Source organism: Protomyctophum parallelum (genome assembly GCF_964188405.1).
Source record: "Protomyctophum parallelum genome assembly, chromosome: 3".
Lineage (NCBI taxonomy): Eukaryota > Metazoa > Chordata > Actinopteri > Myctophiformes > Myctophidae > Protomyctophum > Protomyctophum parallelum.
The window spans coordinates 23675036-23693619 of record NC_139698.1 but is presented as its reverse complement, the minus strand read 5'-3'; the positions used below and the strand labels follow the sequence as shown (position 1 = coordinate 23693619).

At 41.7% G+C, this 18584-nt stretch overlaps 1 protein-coding gene across 1 annotated transcript in view; it reads right to left on the bottom strand.

The window, feature by feature from the left end:
- Positions 1–13836: 13836 nt before the first annotated feature.
- Positions 13837–18584, bottom strand: part of cyth2 (cytohesin 2) — a 28930-nt gene continuing 24182 nt past the window's right edge. The window contains exons 10-12 of the mRNA XM_083761551.1: positions 18309–18380; positions 16438–16592; positions 13837–14768 (exon numbers count right to left, since the gene is read on the bottom strand). Of these exons, the coding sequence (XP_083617677.1) occupies positions 14681–14768; positions 16438–16592; positions 18309–18380 (315 nt within the window). The 3' untranslated portion in view covers positions 13837–14680. The remainder of the gene's footprint in view (positions 14769–16437; positions 16593–18308; positions 18381–18584) is intronic.

Below are 18584 nucleotides of genomic sequence, written 5' to 3'. Positions count from 1 at the left end.
CCTTAGACTGTAAAGGGTTTAAACATTGTTCTTTTTTTTAATATTGTATAATTGTTTTTCAATCTTTTACGGTATTAACCTAGACATCTTAAGTTTATTAGGATTTATGTCTGTATTTCATGAGAACTGCATGAGATTCTGAACATAAATTTCGGTTTGGCATTTGTTTTAACTTAAAACCCTACGGCATACTTAATTGACTGGGGTACTCCAAGGATCTATACTAGGCCCCCCTCCTTTTACTCTCTACACCAAATCAGTACACAGAAAGTAGCCGATCTACAAGCTCACAAGGCGTTGTGTTCAACACGTTGTGAGCTTGTAGATTGGCTATTTTTGGCAGAATGGTCACCTATTATTAGGACTTCCCCCAATACACTATTCTTTACATTTCTTCATTTCTTTTCTTCCGTTATGTAATAATTCTGTGACTTTGGGATAGCAGAAATGGCCTTGATTATATATGTATTCTTGTATATAAAAAGCTATAAACAGTTCATAATGCAGCGGACCTGATGTTTTATACTCGACAGGCAAAAACAACTAATTCTAGAATGGGAAATCTGTCAACAGACTCTTGTCTTATGAGTATAAAGCAGCATTTAGCTGTGCCGTACCTGCCAGTCAATGGCATGCGCTAATATGTCAGACTTGTTGGAACATGGCTTAGGCCCACTGTATGATAATGTAATACTAATGTTACTCTCTGACTGCTGATTGGATGCCGTTTGTTGTCTGTCTGTATGATAAGGAAGGCGATGTGTTGACGTGAACAGGGAGTGAATGATGTGAGCTGTAATGCTTACTATTAACAGGACAATACAGAACATGGTGCGTTTAACACTTGCCCTCTTTGTTTCGATTGGCCCACAACCTGTGCCGAGTAGCCAGCCCATAGAGCCCCATTGTGAACCCGGACATGTCGAGTACACCAAGGTTTTATGTTAGAAATGTTGAGTATGGGTCCCCAGCATGTAGAAACTGCCGGATGCTAACTTGCATATGTTGAGAAATCTTCATAATTGGCATACCAATTACAACCTATAGAAGGGGGTGAGAACTACATGCGTCTAAAAATGTTATCCTTAACCTGACATTTGACAGTAGCAGTGGTATAGTTGGCAGCTATTAATTCTTTCACTTTGTTACAGCTCATATTTGACTTGATGGTACAGTAGTAGTCATTTAGTAATTGTAAGATATTGGTATGGTATTTGGACTAAAATGTTCGAATATGAGAAATAAGGTAAAATAAACATGGGGCGAGATATCCATGCTTTGGGGGCGAGCTATCCACGGCTTGGGGCGAGCCGTCTTCACTTTTCGCGGGGGCGAGTTGGAAAAGGGGCGAGCGGACCCGTTACCTTTGTTTGGACTGACGGATAAATGATACTGATATCGTGATGATTTGATGAAATCCGGAGACATCTGCCTGGCAGTCAAATGCTAGGCCATAGGCATGGTCTCTTCTCTCGTCTGCAAATTGGGCTGCAGGTTGCTGGTGGAAGATGCCTGGTGGTCCCACATGAAGGATTCACTCCTCATGGCAAAGACATGCTTGAATTGCTGGCAGATGTGATTACCAAAAATCATAACATCACTTGTACCCTATTAAGCAATCTCCCTTGGCCTTGATTATCAACCTGTTGAAGACATTACATAAATGGCTTGCCCATCTGTATTTACTTAAAGATAACCTGAAATGAAAAATATATAGGTTTTCTGCCTTTAAGACCAGACAACTTCTGCAGTCATATTGGGGTGAGTTAACAATGTCAAACAAAACACATTTAAAAATATATATAGGCTATATTGGGAATTGGTTATGAGCCTATCAAAAATCTAACCTTGATTGTTTCGTGTCAAACAAAAGCATCATGCTTACATCAGCAGGTACAGCAGAAATCCACCTGTCCACATGGCTGTGATTCATTATGCTGTACACCAGATGGCGCTGCTGTAGCTTGAATGTAAATGCAATGAAGAATCCATTGTGCCTTCGTCAAAAAAAGGAAAAACAGCGCCATCTGTCAACAGGTGAACTGAATTCAGAATACCAATCAGAATACAAATTTATAACAACATTCATACAATGTTTTATATAGCACTTTTATAAATACTCAGAGTATGTGCAAATTGTGGGACATTGCGGTGGAGGTTGCTGGTTGATGAAGTTGAACATATTTTGGAGTTGTTAAAAAAATGTTTTGAGAGTTCAATAACAATATTGAAAAAATCTCAATTATGGAAAAATACATAAAAAAAAATAGGTCCAAACTCCAAAACAAAAAGGCAGGTATCATATGGTAATTTAATAATAACTCATGTTTTGTCCACCGGCACACCTAAGCCTCCATGCGCGGCCAAAAGAAGCTGTCTGCCGGCGCCCTCTTTTTTTTTAAATAATGTGTAATATGTGTAGGCCTACTGCACGTGGAGTGTGTGTGTGTGTGTGTGTTGTGTATATTTGCTGCACCGGTACGTTGTATTTAATCACTTCTGACCGGAGATCAGATTCTAAAAATGTCTTCTACATCCTGACAGTTTTCCATTCTGACCTGAGATCAGATTCTAAAAATGTCTTCCATGTCAGTCGCTCTTCGATTTTTCGAAAACAGCAGACCTACAAGCTCGTAGCGCGCTATGAGCTTGTAGATCTGCTATTTTTCAATAGCTAAAGCACGACCTACTCAAAAGGATCCCTGGCTAATAAGACAAATATATGCCTTAAAACATTATAACTTGCCCTCTATAACTAAAATTAAAAATGAAAACACCTTAATCGTTTTATTTCTTTCATAAATAGAGAAATCTTTCACTCAATAGGAACTGCTCCGGTCACAAGTTGATGATGTCATATCATATGATGTCCATGTGTGAGCCAGGCCTATGGAATATATGGAATGCACGGGCTAATAAAAAGTATTTAAAATATTGCATTGATGCTCATATTATCCCTAGGAAGTATTAAGGTGTAATGCATTCCATAGGGCTAAACCACACATGGACATATATGACATCATCAACTTGCGACAGGAGCCGTTCCTATTGAGAGAAAGATTCTTCATTTCTGAAAAAATAATATTTAAGGTGTTTTTATTTTAGGCAAATATAATGTTTTAAGGCATATTTGTCTTATCAGCCAGGGATCCCTTTAAAGACATGTTGTGGTTAATGTATTTGACAATGTAGGCATGACAAGTGCTGCCTGGGTTACGTGTTGAATGATGTATTTATGTTAATTGTGTGAATGGCCTTGTTGGGGCGTCGATATTGGCACAAAAAAGCCTGTTTTATGTATGGGAACAAGTGAACCGTTGATCTACGACATATTGTCATATTGTGAATAAGATCAAATGCTAGATTTGCCTTTTAACCTATTCTGCGCGGGAACCCCTTTTGGTGTTTCAAGCATTATGTTATACTTTAGCTATTGAAAAATAGCAGACCTACAAGCTCATAGCGCGAGTGCCGCGCTACGAGCTTGTAGGTCTGCTATTTATTTTTTCAAATCGTGAAAACGTGGCGCAAATCTTTGAATATATATTTCAGAGCGAACATTAACTAAAATATTTGCTTCTGGGGGGTCCCTGGAACTACATAATTTGAGATGGGGGTCCGTGGCCCAATGGAGATCATTCTGGGGGTCCTTGACATGAAAAAGGTTGAGCAAAATGGATTAAGTTTCTTAGTTTTTAGCTTTTTAACTAGTTATTCTAGCTCCTATAATGAAGCAGTTTTAGTTTGTTCTGGGTTTTTTTGTAAAGCTACTCTGGGTACCCGAGAAAAGCGATATACAAATTGGATGTATTATTATAGATACTGGTCTCTTTTATAATGAAATTGCCAGTCTTCTTCATGCAGGTTCTCTTATCGTACCGAGGTAGAAAGTGTCACTAGTTTTGACAAGAAGGTATTAGATGAGTATTAAATGGTTTCCATGACAAATACAGCTAACTGACCTAAAAACCAAAGATACAGTACATGGGCCTATTACTAGAACTAATTTGTTCGAACCTTAGACTGTAAAGGGTTTAAACATTGTTCTTTTTTTTAATATTGTATAATTGTTTTTCAATCTTTTACGGTATTAACCTAGACATCTTAAGTTTATTAGGATTTATGTCTGTATTTCATGAGAACTGCATGAGATTCTGAACATAAATTTCGGTTTGGCATTTGTTTTAACTTAAAACCCTACGGCATACTTAATTGACTGGGGTACTCCAAGGATCTATACTAGGCCCCCCTCCTTTTACTCTCTACACCAAATCAGTACACAGAAAGTAGCCGATCTACAAGCTCACAAGGCGTTGTGTTCAACACGTTGTGAGCTTGTAGATTGGCTATTTTTGGCAGAATGGTCACCTATTATTAGGACTTCCCCCAATACACTATTCTTTACATTTCTTCATTTCTTTTCTTCCGTTATGTAATAATTCTGTGACTTTGGGATAGCAGAAATGGCCTTGATTATATATGTATTCTTGTATATAAAAAGCTATAAACAGTTCATAATGCAGCGGACCTGATGTTTTATACTCGACAGGCAAAAACAACTAATTCTAGAATGGGAAATCTGTCAACAGACTCTTGTCTTATGAGTATAAAGCAGCATTTAGCTGTGCCGTACCTGCCAGTCAATGGCATGCGCTAATATGTCAGACTTGTTGGAACATGGCTTAGGCCCACTGTATGATAATGTAATACTAATGTTACTCTCTGACTGCTGATTGGATGCCGTTTGTTGTCTGTCTGTATGATAAGGAAGGCGATGTGTTGACGTGAACAGGGAGTGAATGATGTGAGCTGTAATGCTTACTATTAACAGGACAATACAGAACATGGTGCGTTTAACACTTGCCCTCTTTGTTTCGATTGGCCCACAACCTGTGCCGAGTAGCCAGCCCATAGAGCCCCATTGTGAACCCGGACATGTCGAGTACACCAAGGTTTTATGTTAGAAATGTTGAGTATGGGTCCCCAGCATGTAGAAACTGCCGGATGCTAACTTGCATATGTTGAGAAATCTTCATAATTGGCATACCAATTACAACCTATAGAAGGGGGTGAGAACTACATGCGTCTAAAAATGTTATCCTTAACCTGACATTTGACAGTAGCAGTGGTATAGTTGGCAGCTATTAATTCTTTCACTTTGTTACAGCTCATATTTGACTTGATGGTACAGTAGTAGTCATTTAGTAATTGTAAGATATTGGTATGGTATTTGGACTAAAATGTTCGAATATGAGAAATAAGGTAAAATAAACATGGGGCGAGATATCCATGCTTTGGGGGCGAGCTATCCACGGCTTGGGGCGAGCCGTCTTCACTTTTCGCGGGGGCGAGTTGGAAAAGGGGCGAGCGGACCCGTTACCTTTGTTTGGACTGACGGATAAATGATACTGATATCGTGATGATTTGATGAAATCCGGAGACATCTGCCTGGCAGTCAAATGCTAGGCCATAGGCATGGTCTCTTCTCTCGTCTGCAAATTGGGCTGCAGGTTGCTGGTGGAAGATGCCTGGTGGTCCCACATGAAGGATTCACTCCTCATGGCAAAGACATGCTTGAATTGCTGGCAGATGTGATTACCAAAAATCATAACATCACTTGTACCCTATTAAGCAATCTCCCTTGGCCTTGATTATCAACCTGTTGAAGACATTACATAAATGGCTTGCCCATCTGTATTTACTTAAAGATAACCTGAAATGAAAAATATATAGGTTTTCTGCCTTTAAGACCAGACAACTTCTGCAGTCATATTGGGGTGAGTTAACAATGTCAAACAAAACACATTTAAAAATATATATAGGCTATATTGGGAATTGGTTATGAGCCTATCAAAAATCTAACCTTGATTGTTTCGTGTCAAACAAAAGCATCATGCTTACATCAGCAGGTACAGCAGAAATCCACCTGTCCACATGGCTGTGATTCATTATGCTGTACACCAGATGGCGCTGCTGTAGCTTGAATGTAAATGCAATGAAGAATCCATTGTGCCTTCGTCAAAAAAAGGAAAAACAGCGCCATCTGTCAACAGGTGAACTGAATTCAGAATACCAATCAGAATACAAATTTATAACAACATTCATACAATGTTTTATATAGCACTTTTATAAATACTCAGAGTATGTGCAAATTGTGGGACATTGCGGTGGAGGTTGCTGGTTGATGAAGTTGAACATATTTTGGAGTTGTTAAAAAAATGTTTTGAGAGTTCAATAACAATATTGAAAAAATCTCAATTATGGAAAAATACATAAAAAAAAATAGGTCCAAACTCCAAAACAAAAAGGCAGGTATCATATGGTAATTTAATAATAACTCATGTTTTGTCCACCGGCACACCTAAGCCTCCATGCGCGGCCAAAAGAAGCTGTCTGCCGGCGCCCTCTTTTTTTTTAAATAATGTGTAATATGTGTAGGCCTACTGCACGTGGAGTGTGTGTGTGTGTGTGTGTTGTGTATATTTGCTGCACCGGTACGTTGTATTTAATCACTTCTGACCGGAGATCAGATTCTAAAAATGTCTTCTACATCCTGACAGTTTTCCATTCTGACCTGAGATCAGATTCTAAAAATGTCTTCCATGTCAGTCGCTCTTCGATTTTTCGAAAACAGCAGACCTACAAGCTCGTAGCGCGCTATGAGCTTGTAGATCTGCTATTTTTCAATAGTTAAAGCATAAGATAATGCTAACACCAAAACGGGTTCCAAGACATTCCCAGGTCAGTGTAGAGATAAGATCCCCCCCCCCCCCCCCATCTGGTGCGCCAGGTAGTCTCCTCCCAGTGGGACGTCATCACAACATCATATGTGACGTCATTATGTCACAACCGTGTCCTTTAAAATGAAACGTCGACTAAACCAAACGCCTTTCTGTGACTTTAACTGACCATTCCGGCTGCTTAGAGTATAACTTCAGAGGATTAGGTGTCAAGACCGCAACATGCCTGGCCTGCGATAACGCCGAGAATACATTCACTGTCGACAAGACAGCGGTTTCCTTGATCGGTCGACACGACCCGTCGACTTCGTGGATTTGTCAAACTTGGCGAGACACTTGAAATGTCCTGCTGGAAATGTCTGTGGGAAGGAACGGAGCCATGCGAGATCGAGATGTCTGCCGTTGCAGTGGAGAACAAGGTGTACTCTTTACAGGACGTCCCTGCCATAACAACAATGGTAAGATTGAGGTGAGTGTCTTCGACACAGTGACTTTGCGTTGGAGAAAGTTGCCGCCAGGGGGAGGAGACCCCACGTCGCTCCCACACAGCGGTGTTGGTAGAATATACAGTCTACATCTGGGTAGGATATAACAGATTTACCAGGGAGTACTACAACGTGCTTTATGCTTTTGATGTGGACGCCCACAAATGGTTTAAACCCAGTGTTGCTGGGACTGTTCCAGAGGGGAGGACAGGCCACTCAGCCTGCGTCTTAGGGAAGGTAATGTTTATCCATGGAGGATACAGTGCATACAGATGCACTAATGACATGTACAAGTTGGACACCAGCACAATGGTCTGGTCTTTAATTAACACCAGAGGAACTCCATTACCTGCTTCAGTGGATCACTCTGCCACCATCATCGGAACAAATATGTTTATATTTGATGGCTGGAGAGTCCTCAGAGTGTTCGACACAGAGACCAATCTCTGGCTGGACATGCCTTCCTCACAGTTTGGACACTGGCGACACTCAGCCTTTACCTACAATGGACAGCTGTACATATGTCGCCGAAACGGAAAACAGGGCTTCAGCTTCAATCTGTGGAAATTCAGTCCAGAGACCTTCTCCTGGAAGAAGCTTGAGCCCAAGTTTACAATGGAGTCGAATTACTGCTGCGGTTGCATACTGGGAGATCGTATCATCCTCGTTGAAGGATAACAACAATGTGCACATCTTAGACTTAAGTCCGAGTCTCAAGATGCTGTGCAAGCTAGCAGTTATTCAGCACGATCTGGAGCAGTCTGGACTCCCACACAACATCAGGTGGGAACTGGCGGCCATGTCTACCAACAACAGCAACAGGAAACAAAAGTGGATTTTGGCCTTGATTACATGTATTCTTGTATATAAAGTTATAAACCGTTCATGCAGCTAACCAGATTAAGTCATTCTTCAAACAATTTTGAAGGATGCTTTTGACTAAATAAAACTCTTAACAGAAGGATAGCATTTAGGCATGTAGGTCTCTCTCTCTGAGCCAGACTGGCAATTACCTTAAAGTAATAGTTTCACTATTAAAGTAGGCAACTGTCTCTAGACTGGACAACTTGCAGTTGTCTATGGTGAAGAATTCAAACTGTGCATATTTTCATCGTTTAAAATAAATTGACGTTTTTCCAACCACAATTTAAAAATGTTGAAACAAGAGCAGGTGTAATGTTCTCATACTTAATGTATCATCAGTCACCTATGGTTTAAGACTCCATACTGGGCATCGACTTCCATTATAAAATCTCTATAAATGAACAAAATCTATGTGTGTTTTTTTTTTTAAGAAAATATAAAATGTGAAAATAAATACAGTGGTAATGATTTGGCCTACTGCCAGTGGTGTGCACAAGACATGTGCTGTCAATTGGTGCACCTAACACACACACACGCACACCGTAAAAGAGATATATATATATATAAAAAAATATATACCCTAAAAAGTAGACTAATGTCCTCAAGCAATGTGAGAACATTGCTTGGAAGTAACCGCCTACCCCCCCCCCCCCCCCCACACACACACACACACAGAATACACTCACACACACACGCCAAAAGATAATGTCAGTTCACTTTTTATTGTTACACAGTAGTCGACTGGCACCAGGGTACCATGGTTTCTGTTTTGCTACATTTACAGATGACTTATCCATCTATACCTCGCTGTAAATAAAAATAAATAAATACAAAATAAACTGTCGTTTGTTTTTTTATATCTGAAAAGACGAGATGAGTTATTTTAGGGGTCATAGAATCACAAAGACGGACCCGATTTCTGTCCTGCATGTCAACAGTTCAGTGGTCAAGTCTTTGCTGAGAGGAGGAAAAAAATAACGAAACAAAAAAAAAAACAACATCAATTAACCTCTAGAGCCCAATTTTATACTTCGGCTATTCGAAAATAGCGGACCTACCATCTCACAAGGGGTCACATCGCGACACGCTGTGAGCTTGTAGATCTGCCATTCATGGAACGTATTTTTTAAGGCCCAAAATAGGGACAACCAGGGTTAATTTGATTAAGGTCCTAAGAGTTTTTTGGCAACTTTACACATTTAAGGAACACCTATTGAAAGTAGAGACCCACAGAGCCTGTCCTGTGTGGCAGAGCAATGTGGGCTTGACTCATTCTGCACTAGTGGAGCTAGCTAGACATCGGCCCTTAGCGCTTCCATAGAATACTGTCTGCTAGTGGTGTAAACCAGTGGCTCTCATATAGTGGGGTCTGGGGACCCCCAGGGGTCCTTGAGGGAGTTCCAGGGGGTCCCCAGCTAAATGATAGTTATGAACCAAATGGACCCTTGTGTGTCTGCAACTCTGAGAGTGTACAAATGTACATTCTCAGAGTTCCATTTGTACATTCTCAGAGTTAAAGTAACATTTTTTTTACAATATAAATTAGGGTCCCAGAGATAGAAATGCCATTAAATGGGGGTCCGTAGACTAATGCATGTTAAAACTGTGGCTCCTTGAAATGAAAATGGTTGAGAATCACTGCGAGAGCCGTAGAAATCTCCTCTTATTGGGGTCACTGGCATATCTTTTTCAAATGGGGGGTCCGCGGGCTAATTAGTGTCAATTTGGGGGTCCTTGACATGAAAAGGTTTGAGAACCACTGGGGTATAACGGCACACTGCATGCTGGGGGAGCATAGCAGCGGAATGGAAGCGCAGTGGAATATCATTGTCGTCGGGCAGAAACCTTTCACCACTATAAAATTTAACGTTTTATGTGATTTCGTCAATTAACCCATTCTGACCTGAGATCAGATTCTAAAAATGTCTTCTACATCCTGGCAGTTTTCATTCTGACCTGAGATCAGATTAAAAAAATGTCTTGAACTATGTCAGTCGCTCTTCGATTTTTCAAAAATAGAAGACCTACAAGCTCGTAGTGCGCCACTCGGTGGCGCGCTATGAGCTTGTAGATCTGCTATTTTTAAATAGCTAAAGCATAACGTAATGCACCAACACCAAAATGGGTTCCCACCCAAAATGGGTTAATGCCACTGTTGCCACACTGCAAATGTAGCGGACAAAATAGCAGATCGGCAGGCTCGCCGAGCGTTTGCATTTCTGTGTTTGGGGTTTTATAAATATTACATTAAAAAACGGGGAAATAATCTTATTTAGCCTATTTAGCCTAAAAAAAAAAGAATAGTTGATACTCAAGCTTGTGCATCTGCCATTTTAGAATAGCCACAATAAAATATCTTTTGAAAAATCTTTTGAAAGTGTTTCTTAAAACAGTTTGTAGAATCATCCTCAAGTCATAATGGGTTGAGAGGATTAACAAGAGCTTGTGGTCAAATAATAACCCAACATTTGCTGAAAAGTAACGTTTTTGGTTTCCGCCCAACAGCGACGATAATAATAATATTGTGTCAAAGTGCAGTAGAACAATGGTTTTCAACCCTTTTCATATCAAGGCCCATTATTTATTCTGCATTTGAGCCACGGACCACCATTTGATGAGATTTAAGCCACTCAGACCCCAAACTAAAAGGAATAGTTTGTTATCGTTGGATACGATTTTGTCCACAATTCCACGCTGTATTGATGTTGTGCCATAGGAAATGGCACATGTTAATGCAAATAACAAATTCGTCAACACACAATTGTGTAGACTTCTTGTAAAATGATTAAGTAAGGCAGATGTTTAACTCTTTGAGAGCGTAAAATGAAACCAAATATTTGGTTTCATGTTATGCTCTCAAACAGTTAAAGACCTACAATAAGGGTCCATTAGGTTACCAACCACTGGTGGTCCCCCCCCCCCCCTTTCCCGGACCACTGGTTGAAAACCACTGCAGTAGAAAATGGAAGTTATAGAACCTCTGTCAATTGAATGATTTTCAGCAGCCAATGATTCTGAGCAGATGGGATTCTGTGACCAATAAGACATTAGAAAGGTTAAGACGCCTCTTCCGGCTTTGGGGGTGAATGCTCTCAGGTGAGAGGCAAGCTTCCGCGTTGGTGCCAATAAGGAATGTAATGAAAGGAAGGGACGTGAGTGACGTGACTGAAGGCCGCCATGACACGTGTCACGTCCATATATGGGCGCACTTCTGCCCTCAGTTTGATACATGTCGCGGGTCCAATGAATTGCAGCGGCGAATGAGGCGTCTATACCTTTCTACGTCTGTGATTCACCTCTGTGCAGAATGAAGGTGATTTGGAAATAGTAAACAAGGCTAATTAGTAATTACATCATAATAACTGGGCTGCTATAGCTGGACTGGCCACTGTAGATGGCAACGCACTTCTGTCCGCGGCACAGCGCAGCACTCATCAATTCCCATCGCAGTTTCACGTGATCCACCGCTAGAGGGTGCTAACGAGTATTAGTAGTGTTAACAAAAGCATTTTGACTACAGTAACCTTCAAAATGCAAAAAATATATAAAATAAAGAAAAATCAATAAAGTGCAAAAGATCATAATTATCCTATCCTAACTAAATCTATACTGTTAATTGACAAAAACTATAGTGTATTTAAATATCAAAGGGGTAGTAACAGGCAAATCATTTTTTTTACCGATTCATTACGCTTATAATAATTTAACCATTACATACCAACGTAAAATATCTATCAATTATATGACACTGCCGAATTGGTACAGTTCTTCCGTTTGGGACATTTTTTCTGGATTTTGTTGTTCGTATGTAATGGATGACAGGAATTTTGGCCATAGATCTGCTGTGAGTGTGAGACAGTGTCTTCCATTTCATGATGGACAACAAAGGAGTCGTGGGGACACGGTGAGAAGGAACAGGAGCAAGGAAGGGACAACATTTTGACATACTACAATAAAACGATTATTTTGTGCTTTTATGGAGAGGTGGAGACTCATTACTTATATATATATATATATATATATATATATATATACTTAGTTGACCGGAGTCGTCCAGGGGTCAATACTAGGCCCCTACCTCCTCCCCCCCCCCCCCCCCCCCCCCTCTACTACATCAAATATCTTCCTTGAAAATAGCCGAATCTACAAGGTCACAACACGTCGTGCTGCGACGCCTTGTGAACTTGTAGATCGGCTATTCCGGCTGATTGCTCGCCACAGAATAGGGACGCTAAAGTTCATGTGGTGAAAAGGCCCTTAAAAAGGCTCAGACCAGGACTCATTCATACTACAAAACGTCCTTTTGCAGCTGACAAAACGCCTCGTCATTCCCCTGGATAAAAATTCAATTGAATTTAAACTCCCCGACCCACGCTTAAGACATACAGTATGGCTCAGATCAGAAAAAAAAACCTCATCCACTCAATGTTTGTGTCATGGGGGAAACCCCTCCCCAAAAAAGGCAAACAAAAACACATGCACCCCTTCGTTCAAACATGAATTCACAACACATTTCATCTATATGACACCGTCAGCTCGTTGGGAATATAACGCAATAACATTTTTTGCATGATTTTTTACCTTCTTCATGTTCTTCTAGTTTCATGAGCTCATAATCACACCTCAAACATACATACGTGTGTTGTGTGTTGTGCGCCCAGTGCTAGCTAGCAGGCATACGTTTCACCAGTAACACCTATGGAAAAATGCCTCGGTTCATTGACATGCAAGTTCTACAGTAACTTGGACGAAGAGAGAAAAAACAAAGAAAAAAACAAAACAATAAATTAAATCCTTTCGGTGTGTTGTAAACAAGTCTGCCAGCTTCTATTTACAGAACAAAATATACATTATAAGCTGCCGTTGTTAACTTCTGAAGACCCACTTATACAGCGAGTGGACCCGGGGTAGTGTGTGTGTGTGTGAGTGTTTGTGGCGGTGGTGAACAAAGATGCGCGTGTTCATCTCGAGAGGAGACATGCTGCGGAAGTGACTCCCAAACAGGATCAGCTGGTGGTAGTTAGAATAACGGCATTATAACGGGATCATTCTCAAAGAGGCCGCACTAAAACACTACTCGGGAGACTATTGCTCATAAACGTTACTAAGAAATATACAGACTACCTTAAGCCATTCTGACCTGAGATCAGATTCTAAAAAGGTCTTCTACATCCTGACAGTTTTCTGAAAAAGCCATGTTTCTAAGTCAGTCGTTCTTCGATATTTTAAAAAATAGCAGACCTGCAAGCTCGTAGCGCGCCACTCGGTGGCGCGCTATGAGCTTGTAGGTCTGCTATTTTTCAATAGCTAAAGCATATCATCGTGCTAACACCAACAGGGGTTCGCGCCCAAAATGGGTTAAACAAGCCGGGCACAGTCAGCTTACCTCTGCAGAGAGAGAGAGAGCTCGGCAGCAGAATTATGGAAAGCTGCCAACTCAAAGAGCTGATCAGAGATCAGCTCTGTGCTCCGTATTTAGACCCAACGGGGTGTAAACATATAGACAGCAATGGACAAAGTGACACATTTCCTCTACGGTATGAAAAAGTGGGACTTATATAATGCCGATATCGACCACCTGTAGCCAATTCATTTAGAGTAAAAACCAACACCTGTAGCCAATTCATTTAGAGTAAAAACCAACACATCTCAACAGTCCGGTCCAGTGATTACCACTTCTCAACCAATGAAACCCCCCCCCCCCCCGATACTGCCGACCATATTCCCATTGGTCCCATCCCACTTACTAAATAGAATACTACACTAAATCCATAATAGGTATTCTAAAGGTTTTATCTCAAACATTTATATGATCCGATAGTGATTGCAGCTAATCTTCAAAAACATTTACAATGATCCGATAGTGATTGCAAGCTAACATTTCTCGAGAAAATCTCCAGAAAGAAACTTCAGGCTATACTGAGATGCCGGTTAAAGATAACATGTGAAAAGATTGCAATGGTTTTTTAAGTTTGTTTTTTTAAGTGTACCAGAGTTCGCTTGCTTACCCTGAATAAGACACTAACTTCACAGTTTACTTCAATGACAAAACGAGAGACAAGAGGGGACAAGGGGAGAGGGGTGGGAGTGGGACAGTGTGCTCTGGTTGTAGTGTATCAGTGTGAATAGTAGCGTAACACAGTGCTTCTCAACCGCCGGGAAGGTCGCGTGACAGAAAAAAAACACATCATAAATTCATGAATATTATGTTCGTAGATGTATTGGGTCCTCGACGTTATGGTCAACACAAACTTCGGGCTTCCCAGTGTGTGAAACCAGCTTTGAGAAAGCACTGGTGTTTAAAGAGAGAATTCATGGTAGCAAAAGGCAGCCGCTGTGTGGAGGAGCTCTTTTCGCTGAATGTGCCTTTTCAAAAAAGTCTTATAAAGAGGAATAGCGAGTCCTCCCTTTTCCGGGAGACAAGGAGGTAGGGGAGGAGGAGGTAGGGAATGACGTGATGGAAGAACTCATGAGGGACAACAAAGGATAAAAAAAGATAATCCAATGTACCTCGCTGTTGGAACTGAGTGGAGACATGGAGAAAGGGAATGGGCGAGGGAGGGAGGGCGGGAGGGAGGGGGAATGCATCGTTCAGGGCTGCTCCTCTTTCTTCTTCAGGGATATACGTTTCTTCCTGGCAGCCAGCATCTCATAGAAGGGATCCACACTGACGGCAGAACTACACAGAGACAGAGAGAGAGTGTGGGGAAAAGACACGTTTGGTGAAAGGCAGTGTTGATCTCGTCGACGAAAACTACGACGAAAAATGTTCGTCGACTACCTTTTTTTCACTGACAAAAACCAAATAGAAACTAAATGAAAACTAAGCTACGATGACTAAAATGAAGACTAAATATATCGACAATTTCGTCAAATGAAAACTAGCCTAAAATGTTAGGCCCAAATACATTTATGTCATGAGATTTTAGTCGACTAAATCTACAGTTGATTTAGTCGACTAAAACTAGACTAACACTAAAACATTTCAGGTGACTAAAACGTGACTAAAACTAAACTAAAACTAAATAGAAATTTGCTGCCAAAAACACTGGTGAAAGGACCCAACGGATTGTCTCATGGATGTTTAGTCCATTGACTGACTCGAGATTGTGACTAGTAACCCTCTGCATTACTGCGGATTCCGACTAGTTTTTCAATGCATGCAAGTGGTTTGTCCAGAGTCGGGGCATTACATTGAGTTTGAGTTAAGAGTTCCACAGATAAATATTGTGGAAAATAGCTCCCAACGCCTCACAATGGGCCTCTTTCTTATATCATTTGGCAGTTGGCCAATGTTTGAGCAGGTATTAAATTGTCACAATTCACGGTTAGCTCAACCGTCTGGGCACCCAAGCTGCCAAGCCAGCCGGACGGCGTGCCACGGGTTGGGCCTTTGCCGCGTGTCACTCCCCATCTCTCTCCCCCTTTCCTGTCTAATTACTGTACCCAATCAATAAAGAAAAAAACGCCAGATTTTTAAATTGTGACATCACCTCTGGGGACCCCCTAAAATCATGTGGCCCCCACGCCCCCTTGGGGTCCCGACCCACTGTGCTACAGGCCACAGAACCTACGTCGGTGGTTCCCAAACCTTTTAGCGCGAGACCCGAAACGGAAATATCCCGGGACCCAGACTAGTGAAAATAGCAGATCTACAAGCTCACAGTGCGTCGCTTCGCGCCGCGTTGTGAGCTTGTAGACCGGCTACTTTCACCACTTATTTTCTTCTAATTTACGGAATTTCTTGGATTTCTTCATGAAGTTACTGAAAATAAATCATTGAATTTCGGTTTAATTCATGAAAACTTTAGATTTTTTTTTGGGGGGGGGGGGGGAATGTTTTACGATTGTTAATAATGTTTTACGATTGTTAGTAAATAATAATCATTAAAAACAAAGAAATTTAAACCAAAAATATAGGGAACCCAAAAGAAAATAGCCACGACCCACAAATGGGTCCCAACTAGAGATGCTCCCCCGAAAATCGGCCACCGATCGGCCGATATTTACTCGGCAATTTACCCTATCTGGAGAAACTGATCTTTTACACCATTTAAGATATATAGTATAACATAATTTTGCATTTTTGTGACAGGCCTAAACATTCTCTCCATCCTCCCCACACACAGGAAGAGTTTTGACGTGGGTTTTGACATAAATAAATAAATAATCATTTTTGAAAATATTAAAATTTGCAACATTTCACAAGATCAGTATCGGACCCGTCGATATCGGCCGATCATGACAAAAACAAAATCGGTGATCAGAATCGGTGCCAAAAAAAAACCCTGATCGGAGCATCCCTATAGTCCCAACCCAGTGTTTTAGGGGTTTGACGGTGACCTTACGTGATGCTGTGGATCCACTCGTCCTTCTCCTCGGGGGTGGGCGCCGAGATGCGGTACACGTTGTGGTTGCCCTCCACCACTCGGCCGTCCGCCTCTGTCTTGCAGGCCTTGATCAGCTGGCCGCGGTTATTGGGGATGTACAGCTCAAAGCAGTTCTGTAGGGTGAGGTAGAGAGGGGTTATTGGGGGATGTACAGCTCAAAGCAGTTCTGTGTGGTGAGGTAGAGAGGGGTTATTGGGGGATGTACAGCTCAAAGCAGTTCTGTAGGGTGAGGTAGAGAGGGGTTATTGGGGGATGTACAGCTCAAAGCAGTTCTGTAGGGTGAGGTAGAGAGGGGTTATTGGGGGATGTACAGCTCAAAGCAGTTCTGTAGGGTGAGGTAGAGAGAGGGGTTATTGGGGGGTGTACAGCTCAAAGCAGTTCTGTAGGGTGAGGTAGAGAGGGGTTATTGGGGGTGTACAGCTCAAAGCAGTTCTGTAGGGTGAGGTAGAGAGGGGTTATTGGGGATGTATAGCTCAAAGCAGTTCTGTAGGGTGAGGTAGAGAGGGGTTATTGGGGATGTACAGCTCAAAGCAGTTCTGTAGGGTGAGGTAGAGAGGGGTTATTGGGGATGTAAAGCTCAAAGCAGTTCTGTAGGGTGAGGTAGAGAGAGGCGTTATTGGGGATGTACAGCTCAAAGCAGTTCTGTAGGGTGAGGTAGAGAGGGGTTATTGGGGATGTACAGCTCAAAGCAGTTCTGTAGGGTGAGGTAGAGAGGGGTTATTGGGGGTGTACAGCTCAAAGCAGTTCTGTAGGGTGAGGTAGAGAGGGGTTATTGGGGATGTAAAGCTCAAAGCAGTTCTGTAGGGTGAGGTAGAGAGAGGCGTTATTGGGGATGTACAGCTCAAAGCAGTTCTGTAGGGTGAGGTAGAGAGGGGTTATTGGGGATGTATAGCTCAAAGCAGTTCTGTAGGGTGAGGTAGAGAGGGGTTATTGGGGATGTATAGCTCAAAGCAGTTCTGCGTTGGTGAGGCAGAGCAGTGGTTCCCAAACTTTTTCGTGTCTGTCAAGTACCCCCCAAATCAACATTTATTAGGCCCCATTTGAAAACATATGCCAGTGACCCCGATAAGGGGTCACTGGCATATGTTTTTTTTTACGGCTTTGGCAGTGATTCCGAAACATAAATGTCATGGACCCCCCCAGTTTCACACGTATTATGCTACGGATCCCCGATGTAATGGTATTTCTATCTCTGGTACACTAATTTATATTGTAAAATCAGATCAGTCTGAAGTACCTATTGGTACTCTAAACATCGGGACATTGCCGTTCCTTGGAGTGGTTGCACCACTCAAAAACCACTGTTAATGTAACTCTGAGAGTGTACAAATGGAACCAAATGGACCCTCCATTTGGTTCCATTTGTACACTCTGAGTTACAGACCCATAAGGGTGCATTTGGTTCCCAACTATCTCAAAATGAGCTAGGTACGCCGTGGAACTCCCTCAAGTACCCCTAGGGGTCCCCGGACCCCACTTTGGGAACCCATAAGGTAGAGGGTTATTGGGGATGTACAGCTAATAAAATCCTTGATGCGGATTTTTTAAAATACAAAAATAACCGCGGGGAATTATTTTGGGTACGGTAGTTCTTATTCCGGTTGTGCTTTCCTGCCTGATGAGGACGACAAATCAGTGACTACGACATGACGTAAGTTACCGTCCGCTCCCGACCGGATCACACAGCAATTTAGTTAACACAGACCAGTCTTTCCTCCGAGGTGGAAAAGCCTGGCGACGCGAGCTTAGTTGAAAGCCCCTGGCCTAACCCATATCAAAGCTGGCGGTCTTTGAAAATGCAAAAGGTAGAGAAAGGACTAAATTCATACCGGTTTCCTGGGGTCTTCTACCTCCCGGATGCTGAGGTTCTCCAGAGGAATGATTCCTCGTGGCTCTTTATCCTGAAAACACACACATGTTATGCTTTTAGCATCGATTGATAATTTTATGTCATTATGGAGCAGTCCAACAAAAGTACAGTACCACTAATCTCACAGTATAGCCAACTTAATATAAACTCAATACTGAAAAGACAACTCAAGATCTGCAATGTTTTGGGGTAAGACATCGTCATATGATGATTATAAATTATGCATACGGCTCCA